General features: G+C 34.3%; 3 protein-coding genes and 1 long non-coding RNA gene across 6 annotated transcripts; 2 read left to right on the forward strand and 2 right to left on the reverse strand.

Moving 5' to 3' along the window:
- The first annotated feature begins 1,661 nt into the window (after positions 1 to 1,661).
- Positions 1,662 to 4,029, forward strand: LOC146911251 (uncharacterized). Of its 2 annotated transcripts, none has more exons than XR_015017726.1 (3): positions 1,662 to 2,946; positions 3,429 to 3,557; positions 3,660 to 4,029. It is a non-coding gene; the product is annotated as an uncharacterized LOC146911251 (long non-coding RNA). The 2 variants fall into 2 exon arrangements; XR_015017727.1 differs by having other exon boundaries at positions 3,429 to 3,516.
- A 610-nt stretch (positions 4,030 to 4,639) lies between these two features.
- LOC146911252 (pectinesterase-like) lies at positions 4,640 to 7,362 on the reverse strand. The gene is made up of 2 exons (XM_085723359.1): positions 5,968 to 7,362; positions 4,640 to 5,393 (listed from the first exon to the last, which is right to left on the reverse strand). Exons 1-2 carry the CDS (start codon positions 6,929 to 6,931, stop codon positions 4,675 to 4,677), a joined length of 1,683 nt encoding a protein of 560 aa, XP_085579485.1. The 5' UTR covers positions 6,932 to 7,362; the 3' UTR covers positions 4,640 to 4,674.
- Positions 7,363 to 8,845: 1,483 nt separating this feature from the next.
- Positions 8,846 to 13,245, reverse strand: LOC146911253 (Putative endonuclease or glycosyl hydrolase). Its single transcript, XM_085723360.1, has 3 exons — positions 12,737 to 13,245; positions 10,332 to 11,799; positions 8,846 to 10,225 (listed from the first exon to the last, which is right to left on the reverse strand). The coding sequence occupies exons 1-3, from the start codon at positions 12,996 to 12,998 to the stop codon at positions 10,039 to 10,041; spliced, it is 1,917 nt and encodes a 638-aa protein (XP_085579486.1). The 5' UTR covers positions 12,999 to 13,245; the 3' UTR covers positions 8,846 to 10,038.
- A 5,741-nt stretch (positions 13,246 to 18,986) lies between these two features.
- LOC146911254 (large ribosomal subunit protein eL13z) lies at positions 18,987 to 21,585 on the forward strand. Of its 2 annotated transcripts, none has more exons than XM_085723436.1 (5): positions 18,987 to 19,040; positions 19,547 to 19,660; positions 19,774 to 19,907; positions 20,907 to 21,065; positions 21,202 to 21,585. In XM_085723436.1, exons 2-5 carry the CDS (start codon positions 19,552 to 19,554, stop codon positions 21,421 to 21,423), a joined length of 624 nt encoding a protein of 207 aa, XP_085579562.1. In that variant the 5' UTR covers positions 18,987 to 19,040; positions 19,547 to 19,551; the 3' UTR covers positions 21,424 to 21,585. The 2 variants fall into 2 exon arrangements, with proteins under 2 accessions (XP_085579562.1, XP_085579561.1); XM_085723435.1 differs by having other exon boundaries at positions 18,987 to 19,037; positions 19,540 to 19,660.
- The last annotated feature ends 836 nt before the right edge of the window (positions 21,586 to 22,421 follow it).

The raw sequence follows: 22,421 nt of genomic DNA on the forward strand, positions 1-22,421 counted from the left end.
GCCACACCCTTTTTGCTTTTGCAAAGTTACTTAGCCAATTTTGGGATCATGCCTTTGAAGCTTCCACTTTCCTTATCAATATCAGGCAGGGATCAAGCAATAACTTCACAAAAAATTCATGTAAAATTACAGCAGGATCGATTTTATAGGCACAAAGCAATAATTACAAAAATAAATATAGGAGATACTGTCCCTATTTACATGATATGACATGCCTATATAATAAATACGAAGAACAAAATATATTTTCAACATTCCTCTCAACTTGGAGCATACAAATCATATGCACCATGCATGTTACATCACGTATGTAACTGATTTGAGTACCTCTCAAGGATTTAGTGAAGACATCCGCTAATTGGTCATTGAAATTGACAAAGTGGTGATGTCTCTTGATTCGATCTTCTCCATAACAAAGTGACAAACTATCGCAATATGATCCGTCTGCTCATGAAAAATAAAATTGGAGGCAATATGCAATGCTGCTTGATTATCACAAATGAGTGCCATTTGTGTTGCCACATATTTAACCGCTTTGAGTAAGTGCTTCAATCAAATGAGCTCCCAAGTCACTAATGTCACGACCTTATATTCAGGTTCAACACTGGATCTTGTAACTGAACTCTGTTTCTTACTTTTCCAGAATATCAAGTTTCCTCCGACAAGTACACAATACCTAGAAGTGGATCGATCAATGGGTAGATGAGCCTGCCCAATCGGCGTCTGAGTAACCAACTATGATCTTAGCATTTCATCTTTTCACAAAAGTTAGACCATTTCTTGTAGCACCCTTAATCTATTTCAAGATCCATATCACAAAATTCCAGTGTTTCTGGCAAAGAGAGTTTGTGAATTGACTTACCACACTGACTACAAAGGAAATGTCTTGACGAGCGATTGTGAGATAATATAATTTGCCAACTAATCTTCTGTATCTCCATGAATTTGATAGTGGCTCCTCTTATTAGGTAGGTAGGAGTTTGACATCTGAAGCCATAGGAGTATCAACTGGCTTGACATTTAATAAACATATCTTTTCAAGGATATCAATAGTATATTTCCTTTGTCAAATTAATTATTAGGCCATCATTGGTTTGGGCTACCTCAATACCCAAGAAGTAGCGGAACTTGTCAAACTGATGAGAGAGATGTTTCAAATGGAGTACTCTGCTAATCACTACGAGTTAAGAAAATATCATCTACATAAACAATCAACAAATTACGTAGACATTCAGATACATAAAGGAAAAATGCAATTGATAGGAAGAAGGACAAGTACTCGGGTAATACCAATTCCTTGGGACTGTGTTTCAGAACGATTGGGTGAAACTGCACTAGGTAAGTAACCAGAGGTAGCGGGTGTTGAGAAAAGAGCCTTATTACCAATAACGTGATTAGACTCTCCAAAACCGAGACAACAAGGTAGATATATGGTGATACCGTGTGTTTAAACTACACAACTGAGTCGATTTCATATAGGCTCAATAATAAATTCAAAAATAAATAAAGGAGATATTGTCCCTATTTACATGATATGATATGATATGCTTATACATTAAATACAAAGAAAATCATATATTTTCAACACTTTCATTTGCGTCTTTTTCTGTTAACTTGCTAAACTTTACTTTTCTAGGTTATCCATACCATACCGAGACTTCAACTATTGCTCTTACTGGTTCCGAGGATGGATCTGTTCATATGGTGAATATCCATACAGGAACATTTGATATTTAATGTGCTATTTTCTATTAACTACTAGTCTGTTTTGTGCATATCTTTTTGTGTATGTCTTGAGTTATGTTTCTAAAATTTGGTACACGTGGTTGTTGAGAGTCTCACATTTAATGAGATATTGCTTAAAAAGACGTTTATAAATGAGAGGTATCCCTCGCCTTACAAGTTGTTTTGTAAGGATGAGATAGGCCCAAATTCAAAACCTAAGTTAGTATCAGAGCTTATTCACGATCCATCGGGTCATTCACTATCAGCTATCGGACCACTTGAGTCACACTCCAAATGTCCAATTCTGATCGTGATGGGGTGTGTTGAGAGTCCCACATAGCTTGAGATGTGGCTTTAATGTGTTTATAACTTGAAGCATCATTCACTTTACAAACCAGTTTGTAGGGTTTGTTATGGCCAACCCAAATTCTAAAAATTGACATTAGTTTTAACATTTTAAAAGTTTACCTAAACATCATAGACAATTGTTGCTTTAAGCAAATAATTGAGCTTGAAATATTTTATTCAAGGGCTAAAGGGGAAAAGGCATTTAAACATGCATGAGAATCAGATCAAGAGCATTTAGTACCTTTCTTGACATAATTGATTCTCAAAATAACATCTGGAAGCCAGCTGCTAGCTTATCCACAATATGAACAAAACTGCCATATTATGTCACCCTCTATCTCGAATATGTGGAGATTGTCTCTTAGTTGATTTATCAAAATGATTAACCAGAAGTTTGGCTTGGTGGCTCTGTGACCTAGCAGCACCTTGAGCTCCTTGAGTAGGTAATCAACCCAACTGTTTTTGGGTTTTTGTTTGTTGGTCAAAAAGCCTAGTGGCGAGAGTCCCACGCATTAAGTGTGAAGAAGTGGAGAATTGCGGATTTGAACCCGCGCCCCAACACATCAAACCGTTTTTGGGTTTGACCATACAAATACAACTATTAAAAATAATGTCCATACATAACGTGGCCTGCGTTGTGCCGGAGCAAAACTGAAAGATCCCACTAATCAAGGCCTGAAACTTTCATCACTTATCCCTGTGCTAATTGTTTTGTTTGTCTCTGCATGCTGCAACTTTATTTCTTTCTAAAGGGAGAGCATATAAATTTGACTTTCTGCTTGGTTGCTAAGAAAAGTTGCATCCTGGTTGACAGGTTGTTAATACCCTGCCTTCTCATTCAAATTCCATTGAGTCAGTTGCATTCGCACCAAGGTATGTTTTAAGAGTAGCAAACTGTTCATTCGTGCACATTTTCATGTATCATTTTCAGTTCATGCATGTGTATGGTGGAGTTTTATTTGATTCAAAGATTGTCTGAAGAACAGTAACATACTGAAGAGATAAAAATAGTCTTGGGACTTGGCAGTGACAAGCAACATAAAATCAGGGTCTGTTGATAAAAATGAAACATGACTAGCTCAATTGATTTACGGTATAACATAAATATCAAAAGTAGTTCCATCGTATTTTCAAGGAATAATAGACTGCGAAGTGACCTAATAAACCTTGAATATGAATAGTTTGTGCAAGTGAAAACTATGGGAATCCTTTCATCATATGCTTTGAATTTCATTCATCTACATTATTTCAACATTTCATTAACTGTGTTTTTTTAACCCAATGATGATTTGAACCTTGTACTCTGAATTTAATATGAGCCGCCACTAACGTTGTTCCTTAAAACTGTATGACAGTGGTTCATGGGCTGCAATCGGAAGCATGGACCAAATGATCATATGGGATGTACAGCACTCCTTAGCTCGAAGCGCTTGTGCGCACGAGGTTTGTTGAAAATTTCACTTTGTGCAAGTGACATCTTATGGGTTAGAGACTGAATGAACTCTGTCTGCAATTACTATACTTTTATTTGGAAATGTGAATTTTCTTTTATATGTCTGATGAGTGAAATTTTCCATCATGGGCAGTACGGAGCGACATGTTTGACATGGCTTGGCACATCATGTGTGGCTACTGGATCTAATGACGGAGTTGTGAGATTATGGGACAGTCGGTCTGGTGAATGTGTAAGAAGGTTAAGAGGGCACTCTGATCCCATTCAATCTCTTTCTTTGTCTGCAAATCGCGATTACCTTGTCTCGGCTTCTATGGATCATACAGCTCGTGTTTTTGACGTTACAGGATTTTGTTAAGCAATCCATATTTACTCAAGTTATTTTTAGATCATACAGCTTCTTTAGATCTCTTTCTTTTTTTTAAGGTTATTTTTCCTTTTTAGTATTAATTATGATGTTCATACATACTCAAGTTTATTGTTTTATGGCAATGGGATTCATATATTGTGAATAATCCATATTTATTTACAAGTTAAAATAATCACAAGGGAGGTAAATGATGAAGCTTCCTAAAACTCCTATCTGGTTATTTTGTTCCTTCCTAGACCTCGTTTCAGTGACTTAGTATACAACGACCAGAGTCCATAAGTCAAGCAACAAGTCAAGGCTAAATATTATGTTTGCTCGCAAGTGCTATATGACTATTGTTTAAGCATTTCAAATAAGATAATTATTCATTGAAAATGTAAAAATACCTCTTCTCAGTGTATTAAATACACATGCTGACTTGCTAGTATAAAACAATGCTTAAACAATACTCATTTAGTTGGAACATTCAATTTGTGGACAGAATAAATTACTAACATTGAGACATCTTAATCTAGTTTTAATTTGAAAAATTCAAATATTATATTACAGGAACAAGTCTTATGGAAGACTATGGTCACAAGTCTTAAACACTCACAAAAAAGTAAAATGTAGAATCATTTTTTTTGGTTATTTTGAAATAAGATAGAATTAATATTTTCTGAGTGTGTCTAAGAATAATCGGACTTGTGACCACACAATAATAATTCTATATTACAGAAAACCAAAATGATGGTTAGTCCAAGTCCAAATTAAATTCAAATAATTAACAGTATTCTTTCTATTTATGAAAGAAAAAACCAGATTCATATGGAATGCCTGTATTTGTCAACCATTGGTTTGCTTGAATAAACTCAGCAGCTGTAAAACTCATCATTTCACTTTTCAGATTCTGAGAAATTGTTCTATAACTCTCCCAATGAACCCTCATATCATTTCTTGCACCAGGGCCTCTGTTATTATACTCTCTAAACGTTGCTGTATCAATTCCATAATTATCACTATATTTACACCAACCTTTTGGACGTATAACATCACCAAGAAATGATTCCATTATGATTGTTCTTGAATATTGGTCACGCGGAGTTCCCAAACATGTCGAACCAACAAGACTTTTATCACCGATTTTGCCTTGTTCTGCTATGATGGTGCAGTTTTGGATCACAAGTCCTGTTCTCTCATATTTGTCTAGTCTTGATTGAACACTCACCACATTTTTTCTTAGAGCTAAGCTAGAAGAATTTCGATGCCTCACAATTATTTGCGAGTTTTGAATTATAGTTGCTGAGTCTCCTTTGATGATGTCTACACTGCCATGAATTTCGCAGTCTCTGTAGAATTGGCGCTGCGCGACTGCATATAAGCTTCCTTCTCCGCCGTCAATTTTGCAGTTGAAGAATGCTGCATGATCAGAAAGTACAAGGAGTGCTGATGCTCCTGGTACACTAGCTGGAGCTATGAAACTCATATCTTTGCAGATGAATCTTTTGCCTTTTACCACTGCATTTCACAAGAGTCAAAATCAAATGTTGTTATGTGTGATCAATTGCTTCTTTGGTACACTAAAAAATAACTTATATATGTTGATGATTATCATTTTTAGTCTCTGTTGTCAATCTTTGTTTATCAAATGGTCGACAAAAACTTAAACGGTGAGATATTATATATGTTGTTTTTTGTACTCGGTGAGATATTAATGTTTTTATTTTAGTCCCTGTAAAACTAATTCTCATTGTTGATGTGATTAACAGAAATACATGTCACGTATTATTCCTCTCCCCGGCCATCAACACCTTTGTTATTGTGTTGCGGCATTGGGGAAGAAGATGGAGACGAGTCCAAGTGACAATAATAATCCTGCGTAATAGTGATATGTATTTTTATTTATCGCTAGCGCAAAATAATCATAGATTAGAAGCAAATACTAAAGGGTCAAAAGGCAAAAACAACTATATTTGCAAATGCTTAAAAAAAACTATATTTGCAAGACTAAACATATATTGAAATCAAATAAAAAATATGACACTAATTAAAGGCATATATTGTTTAGTGTTGAGGAGATTAATTTAATTACCAAAAGTAGCTGACCGAAAGGGGGTTGTAACCTTGGGGTCTATTGATTTGATTCCAGTGACAATGGTTTTCATAGGGCCATCACCATACATGAGAACTTGGTCTAAATTCTTAGGTACCACCACTTTTTCCTCATATTTACCTTTCGTCACATAAATAACACACGAATTATTTCTATTCTTTGCACAATAATTTAGTGACTCAGTTATGGTTGAGAATTGGCCACTTCCATCTTGAGCCACAACTATTCTTGTATGTTGAACCTCAATAAGTTTGTGCGCAGCTCTCAGGTTCAATCTTTGAAACCCATCAAGTTGTTGAACTTCGATTTTCGGCCTCTCCACAAAATTATAGACAATGGCTAATGTAATCCTTGTAAGAAGAATTGGTATTTTCAAAGAATACCCCAAAATCTCATAACTATTTGTTCTCACTAATTCATTTACACAAGTTTGTTGATATGAAATGATAGCACTTAGGCTATTCATAACATCATTTGGATATATTTGGAATATATCTTCAATAGACGAATTTGCCAGCTTATACAAAGATTCTAGTTCATCTTTTCCCATATTCAACAATTCCAAACAATCTCTGTATGATTGTGTCTGCAGAGGAGTTAGGATTTTTTCAAGGTAAGGTTTTGGTATGTTAACTAACGATAATTCTTTAAGGGTTGCATTAAGAGCAGCTTTTGCATAATCCACAGCCGTTGCGGTTTCACCTACGCGTTTTAAGACACGGAGACAAGATTCTGGTGCATCTGTTTTTGCACAGACAGAGCTAAGGTTCTTCATAGCTGCTACATTTTCGGAGCCACCTATGTTGGCAACAACAGCGATGGTTACCAATGCAAGAAGCAACATTGAGACACCCATGATTACTATGTTTGAGACCCATTCTTCGTCCTCTTTTGAATCATCTTCCGTTTCATTATGAATGTTTCCAAGACCACGATATTTCATATTCAAATCAACTTAGGTTATTTTTCAAAAACAAAAACCAACGTACTTGATTTACTTTACTATACACATAATAATGGTTTTATGATAGCAATATGATTGATCCAGAAACTATTTGTTGAAGGATGAAAATGATTATGGGTTTGTTTTCCTTGTCATATGCAGAAGTTTGGTGCCTTGGTGGTCTTCGCTAGCTACACTGACAGAACAGCTACTTTCAGTTAGGGAAATTATATAAGAATAGACAAAAGTTATGTTAGTTGAAAATTTTCTGCATGTTTATCTGAGACAAGACCCTTTACGTATGAAATTTGTAATCCTACATTGATTGGCTCAGACGATTTGTGTTGTTATTCAGGAAAATATTGCAACAAACCTATAAAATTTATTTATAGAAAAAGTCTGTATTAATTTTAGCCAATGGATTAGACATACGAACAGCTCATGCTAACCAATTCTAGGATTTCCTCCTAATTTCGTGTCAAAACCATCCATAACATTTAGTTTTCCTGGTCCTTTATTGAAGTACATAGGAATTAATTTTGAATAAATTTAAATGCAATTTTATCTTGTTAATTTTTTATACCCCATTTATTAAAACTAATGTTGGGTCCTCCTATTTAGAAAGGCAACTGATATTGCTGTCATCATTCTCCATGGAAGATGTGACGCAATTATTAATGACATGAAAATAAAATAGGGAAATGCTAATTTGTGCTTTTAGGGCACATATTTATGAACCTAAAGTAAAAATTTTGTTTAGGAAATTGTGTCAATTTATTCTTGTAGAGATTGAAAATTAATATTTTATAATAAATATTTTCCATTTATGGAATCCTTAACATGTGCCTAAATGACACAAGTTAGCATTATCCAATAAAATATTATATAACTGAAGAACCCTAACTTGTAAAATTCTAATTGAAGAACCCTAACTTGAAAATTTTGGAGATTTAGAACCCTAACTTAAAAATTTTGGAGATTTTGCAGGTCAGGGTTCTTCACTTATACAACCATTTTATTTTCACATTTTTCTTTTTAAAATTCTAATTATTAAATTTTTTGTTTTAATTTATTTTAATATTAATGACATGGAAATGAGGTGTCTATGTAAGTGATGCCATGTAGGACTTACATCATTAATGAACACTCCACATCATCAAAAGAGGATGGGACCATAAATTTCCGTTGACTTTCAAAATAAAAAGGCTAAAATGTTGGTTTTAAAAAATGCATGATCAAAATTACATTTAAGCGTTTTGAATATTGAAGAGATACATAAATTTTAGTTATACGTTCAAATCATCTCCACTCTAAAACATCTCCATTTCTCTTCATCTTCATCTATTAGACACGTGCATTATGGGTGCGTATGATACAACTTTTAAAAAAATGGATTGTGTTGAAAAAACCTAGAGCTTTTCATTTTAGAGTCAAAAATGATTTTTTTTTTTTAAATCCTAAACAAGCACTTAAAAATAGCAAGAGTGGTTTTTAATGAAAAAAATATATAAAAACACCCTAGTTTCAAGGTTTAATTGGAACATTGATCTCTTGGGTAACTGAACCATTGGTTGTACAGAACAATTAGCAAGCAAAAGAATGAGTGATTTCTCAAACAACTTGAGAAAATAAAAATAAAAAATCAACAATATCAAGAAGTTGATCAACCTCAAATCAGCTAATCAACACGTGCATTAGAAGGACTCTCAGTCAGCTAATCAACCTCAAATCTTTTTAAATAAATTGATTTGCAAAAACAAATCTCAATCGTGGAACCATTAACCTGTCAAATGTCTATTGGAGAAGCAATGAAATGAAGATCTCCATGTCCAAACAGCTGGCTTATACCTTTGCAATATCATTACCATGATACAATGAAGAATTTAGATTGCAAATAAGTACAACAAATACAAGTGAAAACTGGTAATGACAAGGTTTTGATAATTGATCCGATCAAACAAATTGATCGCTATTCCAGTTCTGAGTACATCTATAAAGATATGTCCAATACAAAGAAAGATGAAAATAAACAACATTAAACAACTTATTTATGAATCCAAAGCAAATGTAAATTTAAATACGGATTATACATGCAGCTACCACTGACATTAAGAGGCAATAGAAAGCAGAAAGACCAGAGACCAATTCGCGACTAAATCACCAAATTCAGTATATAGAGCCAGACATCCAAAAGCTGTATTTCCGGATAATTATTCAACATCATAACTCTGTAGGTACCATCAGCAACAAGAAATGCAACGGGGTGCGCTATTTCACCATTTTGAATCATGTTGAAAACTCAATAACGTGATTTCTCATAATCAAATTCCATCATAATAAACATACCTTGTAATTGTGTCCAGATAGCAAATTAAGAGTTTGATGCAGAAGTTCAAGTGCAGTTCCAATCTTGTGCAATTTTAAGTGTTCTCTTTTCAGTAATTAACCTTCCTGCAACATTTGAAACTTCGAAGACATGGCGTCAAATGAACAAATTCTGGACTTCCATTTTACAATACACCCTGAAAAATCTGACTTGGTAGATCACTTAAATGTTAAACAAACAGCTCCAAGGTTGGTCACCAAGATAGATTGAAGGAAATATCTCGACACATTTGGCAAATATCTCGACATTATCAAATATATCACTAAAACGGATCCAAGTAGTCCAGTCTAATAAGGAAGAACTCCCCGAGCAAAATGTATATTTGTAGGAAGACTGAAATTGAGCAGAAGCTTAAGACACAGGAAGGTAAACTAATTCCAAGATAGATCCACTGTGATGTATAACGGGGCATAGTAGAAACCTCAGCAACCATACCAAACTGTAGTATTTGGTATTTTTCGGGTATCGTCAAAATGCTGCATTCATTTTTCTGTTTCCATTTATCTCCGACGACGAATTGAAGGCATTGAAATAACCAAAAAAGATACTTGTTATACTTGAATACTAGAGTTCAACATTACTACCTATAGTTTGATTCATACGAGAAAAATGAGAATCATTCGAATAATTACTGGTCCAACTGGCTGGTGATATATTCAATTACTTTTATGAGTTTTCTCTGGCTGCCTTTCAAGTTTCCATTACCATAATCAGGGTGCTGCTATGCGTCAGAAGTCACCCCTGAATCGGGGTTTGACTCGGGAAGAGTAAGGATGAGTGGTTGCCAGCCAGACTGCTGATGAATTATCCATTTTTTATGGGTTATCACCATGTTCAATATCTGAAGGACATCGCCCAAAGCAAGATCTTTAAAACACATGCTCTTTATCACAATACCTGCTTCATACCTACAGAAATAGAATAGATTCATCAGAATGCGGGGATATCTTTTAGGAAATGAATATAGTCTATTTTATTGGTCAATTAATATATTCTATGTTTAAATATTCTTACTTGCACTGTGTATCCATTATTGCCGATCTACCAGCAGGGGTTGTTAGAAAATTTTGAATTTCGTCCCAAATTTCTTTGGAGTGCTGTTTAGGATTTCCACCTAAGGGATTTACACACTTCCAGAGTTTGTCATTCTTACCAACATACAGCGTTAAAGCACCTAAATTTTGTTTTACCACCATCTGCTGCTCCATAGCACTCTCCAGAGCTTTCTTAACATCGGTGTTGCGATGCTTGGGATCTCCATAACGGATGCTATCAGTTATATTCTTCTCAGTTGGCATCATCTTGGCATTTTTTAGTGAGTTCAGGGCAAGTAAAACAACACCTATAAGGCCTTGTACATATTCAGAAGGTTTAGGACAACCTGAAGATCCCCACTTACCATTAGAGGGAAGTTTATTATTACCCATTGCTGTCGAGTGTGTAGGTTGATATTCTGGACCATGTGGATAGCCTTGTGTGGTACTGCTATGCACCATATGTCCATTTTGTTCATTCGTTGATCTTACCGGAAGTGGAGCACTACTCTTAGGATTCGGTTTCAAATCTCCACTCCGTTGCGGAACAGTGCGGGGGTTATGACCATTATTGGGATAACCAGATATGTTCAGATTGCCAATATCTGGCACAGTTCTAGGTGATCCTGTACTGAAATTGTTGCCAACAGTCCTAGGTGGCACCGGTGTAGTTGCAAAAGTATGGGAATTTGGAGAATATGAATTACTAGGTGCAAAAGGAGGTTGCAATGGAAAACCGTTTGGTCTTAATGGCTGGGAATATGGATTTTGATGATTCCCCTGTTGATTTTGATGATTTCCCTGTTGATTTTGATGATTTCCTTGTTGATTACCATTATTGCTCCATAATGGATCAGAATTGGCGCGCTCAAAGTTTGTGGTTGATCCACTTTGAGGAACATTTGGATTATAGTTGCCAGGTCGATAATTGTTTACATTATTACGGTTATCTTGAAGTCCAACTGGGGGTGGATTCATGGCTTTCGGTCCATTTGGTTGACTCGGGTTTCTCCAAGTTGGTCTACCCTGATATCTAGAATCAAATCCCCTTCCTCCGTTTTGAACATTTGAATTTCCAGCATGAATTTCAGAATAGGGACCCCCCTGTTGCTGTGTCTGAGCAGCATTTGAGACAGGAACTTGTATAGTTTCAGAAGACGGTAAGAAGCTACTATTACTGAGTTGTTGTGTATCACCACTGGTTAGTGGAGGTCCTCCAGCTAAGAGAGTAGTCCAAAGCCATACACTCTTAGCTGCTGCAACTAGTGGTGCAGATGCTTTTTGAGGTTGTGCGAGAAGAATATTATACCTCCTCATTCGCAGTTGATGGAGGGCATTAGAAAAATCTCGATCACCCGAAATCAATAAATAATTCGCAGGTGCAGGGTTGTCCACTGCCCAGAACAGCATGTCGACAAGGATTTTCTTATCGCTTGCATCTTTCACACCTATAACCAAACATGAAAAAAGCTTCAGCACAAAAATAACCAAATGTATCAAAATTTCACACTATTGATTTGTGGTATTTACTGTGTTGATTGATAGAGTGAAATGTGCCAAATGTATTAACTGTTCAACACAGTAAATACCACAAATCAACCGTGAATGTTTCAAGTGAACCAAATCTATCTTTCAATCAACACAGTGAACAAATTTCACGCTATTTTCACACAATCAATCAACACAGTAAATAACCAAATTATCAAAATTACACCTCAAAGGCTCAAGAAAGGAAGAAAACAAGTGATTTGACACAGATGTTTCTAAAAATCTGAACATAAATGTATCTAAAATTTGTTCACTTGTTTACGTTACATCTCAAAGCCTCGAGAAAGGAAGCAAACAAGTGAACAAATTATTGATAATTCCACAAATCAGATTTTTAATACCATATAGACAGTACAAACTGCGAACCGCATCACGTGATAAATAAAATCCCACGAAATTACAGCAATACACATCGCAAACACTGCAATAAGTCAGGGCTATAATATTTTATGCAGAATTAAATTCCCGCGCAATCACAGCAACACACATCGCAACAGCCACAGTATCAGCTATCACAATAGCTAGCCACATCAACTTCTACCGCAATCACAATTTAAAACCATGCTTCAAATCAAATCACCTTATACTGAGAAAAAATTCAACAGAGTATAATTCTTTTTAATTCAATAACAGTCCACGTTGCTGATTCTCGTCAAAACAAGTTCAGTACTCACTTGCCGCGTAAAATACCCAAATCAATCACAGAAATGAACTCATACGAGCATAAATCAATCAATGAATCAACGAATCAATCACAGAAATCAAAAACCGACAGTTCATAAATCATAGCTGAAATCGCAATTCGAAAATTCAACAGAATCGAAGTAAGTTCGTTACCGGCGGGAACATGATTAAGTGAAATTCCGGTGCTAGAAAGCGCGTGCTGTACAGACGCAGGTATACGAGTGGTGTCACCGTAGGCGGAGATGGAAACGGGACCACAATAGTTCATACGAACAAGTGCTGAACTGATATTCTGCGCAATTGCATGTGGATCGGAGCCTTTAGGAACATGACAGTTTTCTATATCCCACCATACCGATATCTTCGCCGTCGTATACTGCGCCTCCGCGTTAGTTGTCGCTCCACCTCCGCCCATCTGATCTTATCTCCGATCTTATCTCCGATCTTAATTCCACAAAGATCGATTCAAACTAACTATACAAAACCTAATTTTATCTATATAAGTATATGTATGTAATAATTGATTTGATATTATACACTCATTGATTGATCGATGATGATTTGTGTGACAGAAGAAACGATAGAGTCAAAGCATAGTAAAGGTGAAGAGATTGAGGGTTTTGTTTTGGTTTGCTTAGTTAACTATATATGGTGGAGAAGTTGAAGAGACTACACAAGATTCGGTTTTTATGGCTATCATTTTGGTGAATGAAAGATATGTACTTGCTTTGACTCTTTTACCCTTTTTCCAATTGCTGTCGTATGCAATGGGTCGGGTTTTCTTCTTGCGTATTGCATGGGTTTGGATTGAGAGACTTGAGGTGGAGAGTAGTGTTTGGAATGAGTGACTCTGAAAATTCTTTGTTGATGGCTTTGGGTCAATTTGTCATTATCTTCGACTCGTGGGGTAAGGGTAAGGTAAGGTGCTTGATTCTTTCACTTTGCTTCCCTTCAGTTACTTCTATTTTTATATTTTCGTAACTTAACTTCATACAAAGGACTTTGGATTTATTGTTGTTACAAGGCACCTTCCTAGATATTTCTCCAAAGTATTCATTTTTAAATTTCTTAACTAGTGTTTCGGGACATTGATTAATATGACCCTTTTACCACTCTTAGTCTTTATCATACAAGTTTTGTTGCCTATGGCTTTTTTATATATGTTTGGTGATCAAACAAATCGCGACAACAACCCATAAGGAGGACTTTCGAAAACAATCTTTTTTCAACATTCTCTTTAATATTTATTCTTTTATTATATGAAATCAATACAAGTCTCATTATTTTATGTGGAATCCATTTTTCACAAATTGTAAGATTTACATGGATTATATCCTACAAGAGAAGAGAATGAATATTAAAAAAATTATTAAAAAATGGTTTAGTTATTGAGTGTCCTCGGAACACTTTTCTCAAAACACTTTTTAAGGATTCTAAAATAATAAATTCTTCCTTATAAAACTTTTTTTTGAAGGAATTCCTTATAAAATTTAAATATTTTAATTTCTAATACATTGATTTTACAAATTTTCTGAAAAATTTACCATATAGAGTTCAAGTGCCTGGAGCACTCATTAACACTTTCCTTAAAAAAAAAATGTTCTTAGAAGGACATTTTTTTTTAAACAATGTTCTTAGAAGAACGTTAAAAGTGTTGCAACAACGGTCACGTATGAGCTATCCTTGATATAAAGGGCATGTATGAGCTATCCTTATTTTACCATTAATAGTGGTCTCAAACATGGAGACTAATTATCTCGTTGCCTTTTTATTTTATGTGCATAAGTTTTTTTAGGATTAACTATCAAAACTCGAGAGAACAACGTCAGTGTTATTCATGGGATTTAAATTGTTAGGCTAGCCCTAAACTCCTATGTCTCTTCTTTGCTTATTACACAAGTATCTTTTGTGGGAACAATCACGTAGAAGCACCAAAGAGAAAAATCAAAGTTAGAGAGAGGAAAATTATACTGCAACACATGTACTTTCACCCCTACAAATATTCATAAATTCCAACTTTACCCTCTTTACTATTTAACCTTTTACACATTAATTTTTCACCCTCGTTTTTAAAATTTCCCATTCGAATTCACCCCACATAATATTTGTTCATGTATATATTTCTGATTTATTCCTCCTACAATATGCTTCCTATATTTTCCCGGAACACTCGTTATACTTTTCTAAAAGGTGTTATACCGAAAAATTCTACTTATCCTTTTCGGAAATAATTATCATATTAACACTCCTCGTTCATATTTATAAACAAAATACAACTTTTTAGGTTTATTGAATAATTAATGTATCCATTCGCATTTATAGACCATATACATTAGTTATTCAATGAATCTAAAAAGTTGTTTTTTTGTTTATATATGTGACCAGAGAGAGTATATAACAATGTAGGTTCGGAAGCATCAAGTCATGTGTGATGAAGCACCTAGAGAAAAAAAAATTACCAAAACAAAGTTATAGAACAGAGAAAATGACACAGGTTTTGAAAAGTATTTTACCTTATTCATTAGGTTCTTTATCTTCTCTCACGGGCACACACGTTGACTACAACAGAGAAAATAATTACCAAAACTTTTCTAATGAAATCAATTTTTAAGCCTACAATTATGAAGTCGATAGAACACCATAATAATCAAAGAAAAGATTCTGATTCCAGAAACCTAAAATAGGACGTGAATCCAACGGATGCAAATCCAACACAACCGTAAGGCGAAACAATTCCGGTAACCCAAAAAACCTTGGAATACCCAAAAATCCTCAATCAAAATTCCGGTAAACGATTGAGAGAACAAACACAACCATATGGAGAAACGATTAACAATAACATTCCGGTTGATGCCTGCTAAATAAAAATCAAATCGAATGTTTTTGGCAAAAAAAGGTTCCGGTAATGCTCACCGTTTGTTGTGCGGAAGTTTTTCAGAAGAAGGTGAGGTGAATGTTTGTTTTGCGTTTTCCAGGAAAACGGTGGGGTGAACAAGTGAAAGAGTGATTGAATTTATTTTAGAGTAAATTACACTCCCCTCCCCTCAGAGATGCTTAAATTACACTTCCCTCCTCTCTTATGTTAAAATATGTACTCCCCTCCCTTCTTATTCAAAACATATTAGAAATTTTTTCACTCCCCTCCCCTAAGAGAACCTTGAATTACATTCCCCTCTTCTCTTATGTTAAAATCTACACTTTACTCCCTCGGTATTTTTTTTATTTCGAATAATCTAGCAAAAAATACTAATTTAACACACTTCGAAAGAAAGTATTGCGGGTCTATTTTAATATAATAAAAAAATTGAATATATTCGCTATTTTTTATTTACAATTTCATTAACATGCAATTTTAAACTCTATTATAAAATATGAAACAACTCAAAATAAAATTAAAATATGTGAAAAATTACTAAAGACAATAAAACATGATTATTTAAAAGTTAATTTTATATTCTAAATTATAAAATCAACAACAAAATATTTAAATTTAATTATTATTGACATTTAAATTATAAAGAAATGAATTAATTTTTCTTAAATGGTGGTTCAAAATTAATATATTTCATAAAAATATTTATTTATGTTAAAATTGATTAAAGTGTAGTGCATATTTAATTATTAAAGGATGATGTTGTAATTCAAGCATCTTGTAAGGAAGGAGAATATAAATATTAGTTTTCAAGGGAGACGAGTGTATATTTTAGCATAAGAGGGGAGGAGAGTGTAATTCAAGCATCTTTGAAGGGAGGGGTGTAACACCCCGTTTTCCCGACTTAAAAATTTCATAAAAATTATCAGAGTTTATCAACATAACGGAGCATCACATACATCAATACATCATTTAAAAACAAATATAATACTAGGAAATACTATTTATTTAAGCAACCTGTCTTTATAAAATTCAATAATCAAATGCAGCGGAAATTTAGTTCGCAACGTCACATAAAATCTTTGGCATAAAAGGCCACAACTTAACATCTCAAATAGTCTTCATAAAAATGTTCAACATTTATTAAATAAAATACGTAACAAGGAAAACAAGCATCAGACAATCCCCATCCCGTTGCGTATCAGAGCATCCTAGACGACACGATGTGAGGAGTCTACTCACGAACACAGCTAGTCTTTATTACCTGCACATTACCCACGGTCGAGGCAACATATACGCAGAAGGGGTGAGATTTCTCAAACAATAATATTAAGCTCATAAATCATAAATTACATTTAACAACATAAACATCTTATAATTTAATAATTATAATTAAATACATAAACATCATCACTCATCTTAGCAAAATATCATCATATAGCAGTCACAGTCATCGTCACATATCATCATACTAAAAGACATCACAAGGTAATTCGTTAAAACATCACAACTTAACAACTTGACTTGACAATGCATCTAGACTCGACTATGCAACTCTTAACGTCTTAAACCATCTCGAATCATCATGAAATGCAATGCATGTGGTACCATTTTAGGGCATAAGCCCTCATCGTCGTGGTTGAGCATAAGCTCTCATCGTCGTGGTTGAGCAAAAACTCCATCGTCGTGGTTGAGCAAAAGCTCCAGGGCATGAGCCCTCATCTATAAATGAGTATGCATGGACTCAACATCTTACGTCTTAGAAACTTCATGAACATCTATGACATCTTAACATCTTGACAACATGGCATCTTAATAACTTGATGACTTCATAACGACTCGACGACTTAACAAACTCTTTGACTTAGACCGACATTTACATCTTAAATAAGATCAACAACAACATATGCAGCACATATTAATTCATAGCATATCAACATCATAATGTAACACATCTTTAAATCACACATCTTCATATAACACATCTTTAAATCATACATCTTCAAATAACACATCGTCAAATAATTCATTAATGCAAACATCATATTAGTACAAATACCGGAGATAAGATACAAGCGACACACATTAATTAATACCATAGAAAATGTATTTCACCGTATATAAAGCAAACTAACATAACAATTTGCATGAGTGTGAGATTCAATATATTAATATAGAGAAAGTGAGTATTATCATACTAGATACAAGTGTATGCAGATCACATAAATTCAGAACAAATAAATATAGGTCACCACGAGATCAGCTAGCAACATCGAAAACTCAAATAAATAAATTGTAAGGCACGGCAAAACAATATAATAATAACAAGTAATAATCAAAATATTCTCACATGATTACAATATATTACAGTATAAAGCAATGATAACATCTAAGGATAATTGTAGAACCGAATAAGGAAAAATAAGCAAAGACCAATTAATTTGATTTATATAAAAATAGCAGATCAAATTTAGCTATCATATAATAACCATCACGCAACAAGAACAATCTTCAAATAGGAATAGCAACAGAATAACAATATTATCAGGCATCCGATGGTAAAGAACCGAGAAACATCATATTTTGAATATTGAATTAATGACCTTTTCACAGATTGACACATAAGAAATCGAAACAGAATGTAACCATGAATCAACTATGAATCTAGCACTTGAAAATAATGAATTCAGGGACAAGAATGTATCCAAAATCAAAGCAACAATTAGATCACAAATTTAACATGAATTTATCAAAAGATCATGAAAAAAACAATGGAAAACAAAAGCCCTTCACTGCCCATATGTTCATACAGCCCTTATGGTCCCCCCTTACATCAATTCAATAGTTTTCCATCATCTAATCATCAATTCTCACTCAAATTCTAATTCCTCAAATTCTCACAACTCATCCTAAAACATGTTAGATGCAATCTAATGATCTACAGACTTAATATTAGTGAAAGATAGTCTCACCCTTACCTTAGATTGTTTTTCTGAAATCAAAAGCAGCGTTCTTCGTTCCTAGGGTTCTCTCTCTCTGAGTTCTCCTCTTTCTCTTCTTTCTCCAAAAAAAAAGCGGTTTAACGTAAAAACTCTTTCTAACCTAAGCTTCCTTATTTATAATATTAATCACTCTTCCTAAATCTATTTAGGCTCAATAACTTATTATTATTTCTATTCTAACCTCCAATTCTACTTACACTAATAATTCTCATATTCTAATAAATAATATAATAATGTCACATAATAAAATACTAACACCTCATATATATAAATAAATCACATAAATAGACTCTAACTTAATAAAAATAATTAAATAAAAGGAGGGCGTTACAAGGGGAGTAAAAATGGAACTTTGTGTTAAATGTTGGGGTCAAGGTATAAGTAAAAATGTAGGGGTGTGGGGTATAACTTCCTAGAGAGAGCTGTTAACTGGGCAGGCCTAAGCCAGCCCGCCTCAACCCGGTGGCCCAACCTTTAGGCCCATTCCTTTAAGAATCCATTTATCGAATAAACCCTAACCCTACTCTCCATTTTCTGCCACATTACTCTTCAGCTGCTCCTACTCGTGAAATCGCCGCAGGTACCTCATTCTCTCACCTTCTCCTTTCACATTCCAATCACAACTCTTGGTGCTTTTCTCGGATTCGGATTCGGATTCACGGCTGTAAAAATCGCAAAATGCTAGCTGATGGCAAAGCTCAACCATTGATGGCAGCAGTGCCCACAATTGATTATGCTTTTGAATTGGTTGCCCTTTTTGCTACACAGAACTGTTTGCCTGAGAAAGAATGTATATATGCGGTCTATATGACCATAAATCATCCATCCATGTGTTTGGCACCAATTCGTAAAACCTCAACAGTGCAGATTTTTTATTTGTTTTTGGGGAAATGATATGGAGCGCTGGATTCATCATAGGGTGACTGCAGGTTTTTATGATAGCCGTGAATCCGAATCCGCTTTTCTCATCTTAGATCTCAACTTTTTCTACAAATTTCGCTGTTAATATTATGATTATTCTTATAATACTCTATTTGAATTTAACCTTTCTGATTTATTGTTTTTTTGGTTGATATTTGAAGGTAAGGTGAAAAATGGTGAAGCATAACAATGTTATCCCTAATGAACACTTCCGCAAGCATTGGCAAAACTATGTCAAGACATGGTTTAACCAACCTGCAAGGAAGACGAGAAGACGCTTAGGTAATTTTCTCTATAATTCTATTATTTTGATTAATTAAGTTTTATGTATTGAAAATTGAAAATAAAAATGTTAACTTTGATTTATTTGACTTGATGGATTGTTGCATTTTCAGCTCGTCAGAAGAAGGCCGTGAAGATTTTCCCAAGGCCTACAGCTGGACCACTCAGGCCTATTGTTCATGGACAGACTCAGAAATACAACATGAAACTAAGGGCTGGTAAAGGCTTCTCCCTTGAGGAGTTGAAGGTAAACATCTTTAACTTCTGTGATTTTTCTTTTCGATGTAATTTATTGAACGTTTTAGCATTATCAAAAAAGTGGTTTTGATGCTCTAAAATTCTAGATATTTACTTTTGGAGATTTAAAGAAAATATAGAAGCTGTTGTGTTTGTTTACGAAATTGCAAGTCACTAAAAACGGTTATTGAAAATGATTTTCAAGAGAAGCTACTCAAAACAACTTCTCATTTGAAGCTTTGATTATTAACATGTTTTCATTTTTTAAGAATATGTAACAAAATGGATGAAAACTTTTGAAAGTGAATTTTTTACAAACAAGCTCTATGTGAAATTACAGGAACTCTACCTGATGATATTATTATAATTTAAAAGATATAATCTAATTTTCTGTTTGATGTACTTCTGCCTTTGCAATCCACACCAGCGTTTGCAAAATTCTCTCTTAATTCCAGTACAAACCTGTTGTCAAGTGGACCAACCTGTCCATATGGAGTATTTTTACCTATAGGATTGGCTAGCCAATTTAATTGAGTTTGTTTTTTAAGGCCTATGGCTGGCCTTAACTCGTATGCCGTTTAGGAACCCTGACAATCAAGTTATAGGTCTATGCCCTGCCCGGTTTTAGGAGTTTTTAGTTTTTATCCAGCATGACCATCAAAATCTACTTTAGTTGTTACACGACTATTATACTTATGATATTACACCAATCTCCAATGTACGTAGGTGAACCTCCTTGTATAATCCATGATTTCTTTGCTTATACACCACTGAAAACACTAATCATATTATAGACAGTTTGAGTGAGTTCTCCGAATATTCTCTTCAGTTGTGACCTGTTTCATATTCAATTCTGTCTAATTTTAGCTTCAAGATGTTAAAAGAGTAAAAGACCTTAGTTTGAGTGCATCTAGTATAGAGTATAACTATGCATTGTACTTTGATATTCTGCTTTTTTACTTTACCTTTTCAATGGTTTATTTCTTATTTCTTCTATTTTATAATGTAGGCTGCTGGTATTCCCAAAAAGCTTGCTCCAACTATTGGTATTTCTGTCGATCATCGCCGCAAGAACCGATCCTTGGAAGGTCTGCAAGCCAACGTGCAGAGGCTGAAGACATACAAGGCCAAGTTGGTCGTCTTCCCAAGACGTGCACGCAAGGTCAAGGTAATGCAAATTGCGGCTATATGCTTTTAATATATGACCTTTTTCTTAATTTTGGTACCGTCATTGCTGATAAATTTGAAAAAGAAAAAGTTGTGCATTATTCTTAATTTCTTCTGGCCCTGTTTTTTATTTCCAGGCTGGTGATTCCACTCCTGAGGAACTAGCAAATGCTACACAGGTTCAAGGTTCATACTTACCAATTGTGAGGGAGAAGCCATCTGTAGAGCTTGTTAAGATTACAAATGAAATGAAGGCATTTAAGGCTTATTACAAGCTTCGTCTTGAGCGAACAAACAAACGCCATTTGGGTGCCAGACTGAAGAGGGCTGCCGAGGCAGAGAAGGAAGACAAGAAGTGAAAACTTAAGGAACTCTGAGTTCTTAATTTACCCTTATGATAGTTATTGCAAGACAATTTTTGTTTCAGATTTTGTTTATTAAGAAATTGCTTAGTTTGAGACATGGATCACTGTTGCTGTTATTTTGTGAAGTATGGCTATTCAAGTTTGTTGGTTTAACTAGCATTCTGGTCAGATTAGCATGTTTTATTTTTCATGGGATACCATCAAGTCTTTCTGCAGACAAAATTCTTTGAAGGGTTGGTAATTTTGCTAGTATTGTCATAACTAGTAATAGCAAATTATATATTGCTTAAAATATCGAATTTTTTTTCTTTTTATTTGAATCTGAAGTCAAGTTTCTTAGGCCAGATAAATCTCTGTTTGTATTTTGACATCTCTTCAATACAAGTTTTGATTGTGTTGTTTTAAAGGTTTTCCATGTTTATTGTTTCTCATGGTCAGTCCATCTTTGAATCAAAAGTTGGGTGTTATAACTTACTGTTGTGAAATTGCATTGGATTGGAAAATTAGTACCGTAATTTTCCAGATCATACGAACTTGACTTATGATTGCGTTTGCTTGATTTGAATAATAAGTTCGATCATACTTGGATTATCTGTTTTTAAAAGTGAACTTAAAGCGTTAAATTGCATTTAACTGGTCACTGCTTGTGAATATAAGTTCGATCAGTAATTTCTTTCATTCATTCAGTTTTTTGTTTCAATATTTGTTTTTAATCTTAATCAAAATAAAAATGTATTACCTTTTTTTTAATACAAATTTTTACCAGCTAAAACAATGTAAAAATGTACCTTTTTTTTAATACAAATGTTATTGTTAATCGTTTTTCCATATGGTTGTGTTGTTCTCAATTGTTTACCGGTATTTTGATTGAGGATTTCTGGTATTCCAAGGTTTTTTGCGTTACCGGAATTGTTTCGCCTTATGGTTGTGTTGGATTTGCGTCCTGTTTTGGGTTCCCGGAATCGGAATCGTTCTCTGATTATATGGTGTTT

Source organism: Medicago sativa, chromosome 7, assembly GCF_051527215.1.
Source record: "Medicago sativa cultivar Bolivia chromosome 7, Bolivia_mono, whole genome shotgun sequence".
NCBI classification, from domain to species: Eukaryota; Viridiplantae; Streptophyta; class Magnoliopsida; order Fabales; family Fabaceae; genus Medicago; species Medicago sativa.

Excerpts from the sequence above, each read along its gene's own strand:
- LOC146911252 (XM_085723359.1), bottom strand. The coding sequence starts at position 6,931 with ATGAAATATCGTGGTCTTGGAAACATTCATAATGAAACGGAAGATGAT. Across the intron at positions 5,394-5,967 it reads CTTTCGGTCAGCTACTTTTG|TGGTAAAAGGCAAAAGATTC; the intron begins GTAATTAAATTA and ends TGTGAAATGCAG.
- LOC146911253 (XM_085723360.1), bottom strand. The coding sequence starts at position 12,998 with ATGGGCGGAGGTGGAGCGACAACTAACGCGGAGGCGCAGTATACGACG. Across the intron at positions 11,800-12,736 it reads ACTTAATCATGTTCCCGCCG|GTGTGAAAGATGCAAGCGAT; the intron begins GTAACGAACTTA and ends GTTTGGTTATAG. Across the intron at positions 10,226-10,331 it reads ATAATGGATACACAGTGCAA|GTATGAAGCAGGTATTGTGA; the intron begins GTAAGAATATTT and ends CTATTTCTGTAG.
- LOC146911254 (XM_085723436.1), top strand. The coding sequence starts at position 19,552 with ATGGTGAAGCATAACAATGTTATCCCTAATGAACACTTCCGCAAGCAT. Across the intron at positions 19,908-20,906 it reads TCTCCCTTGAGGAGTTGAAG|GCTGCTGGTATTCCCAAAAA; the intron begins GTAAACATCTTT and ends TTTATAATGTAG. Across the intron at positions 21,066-21,201 it reads GACGTGCACGCAAGGTCAAG|GCTGGTGATTCCACTCCTGA; the intron begins GTAATGCAAATT and ends TTTTATTTCCAG.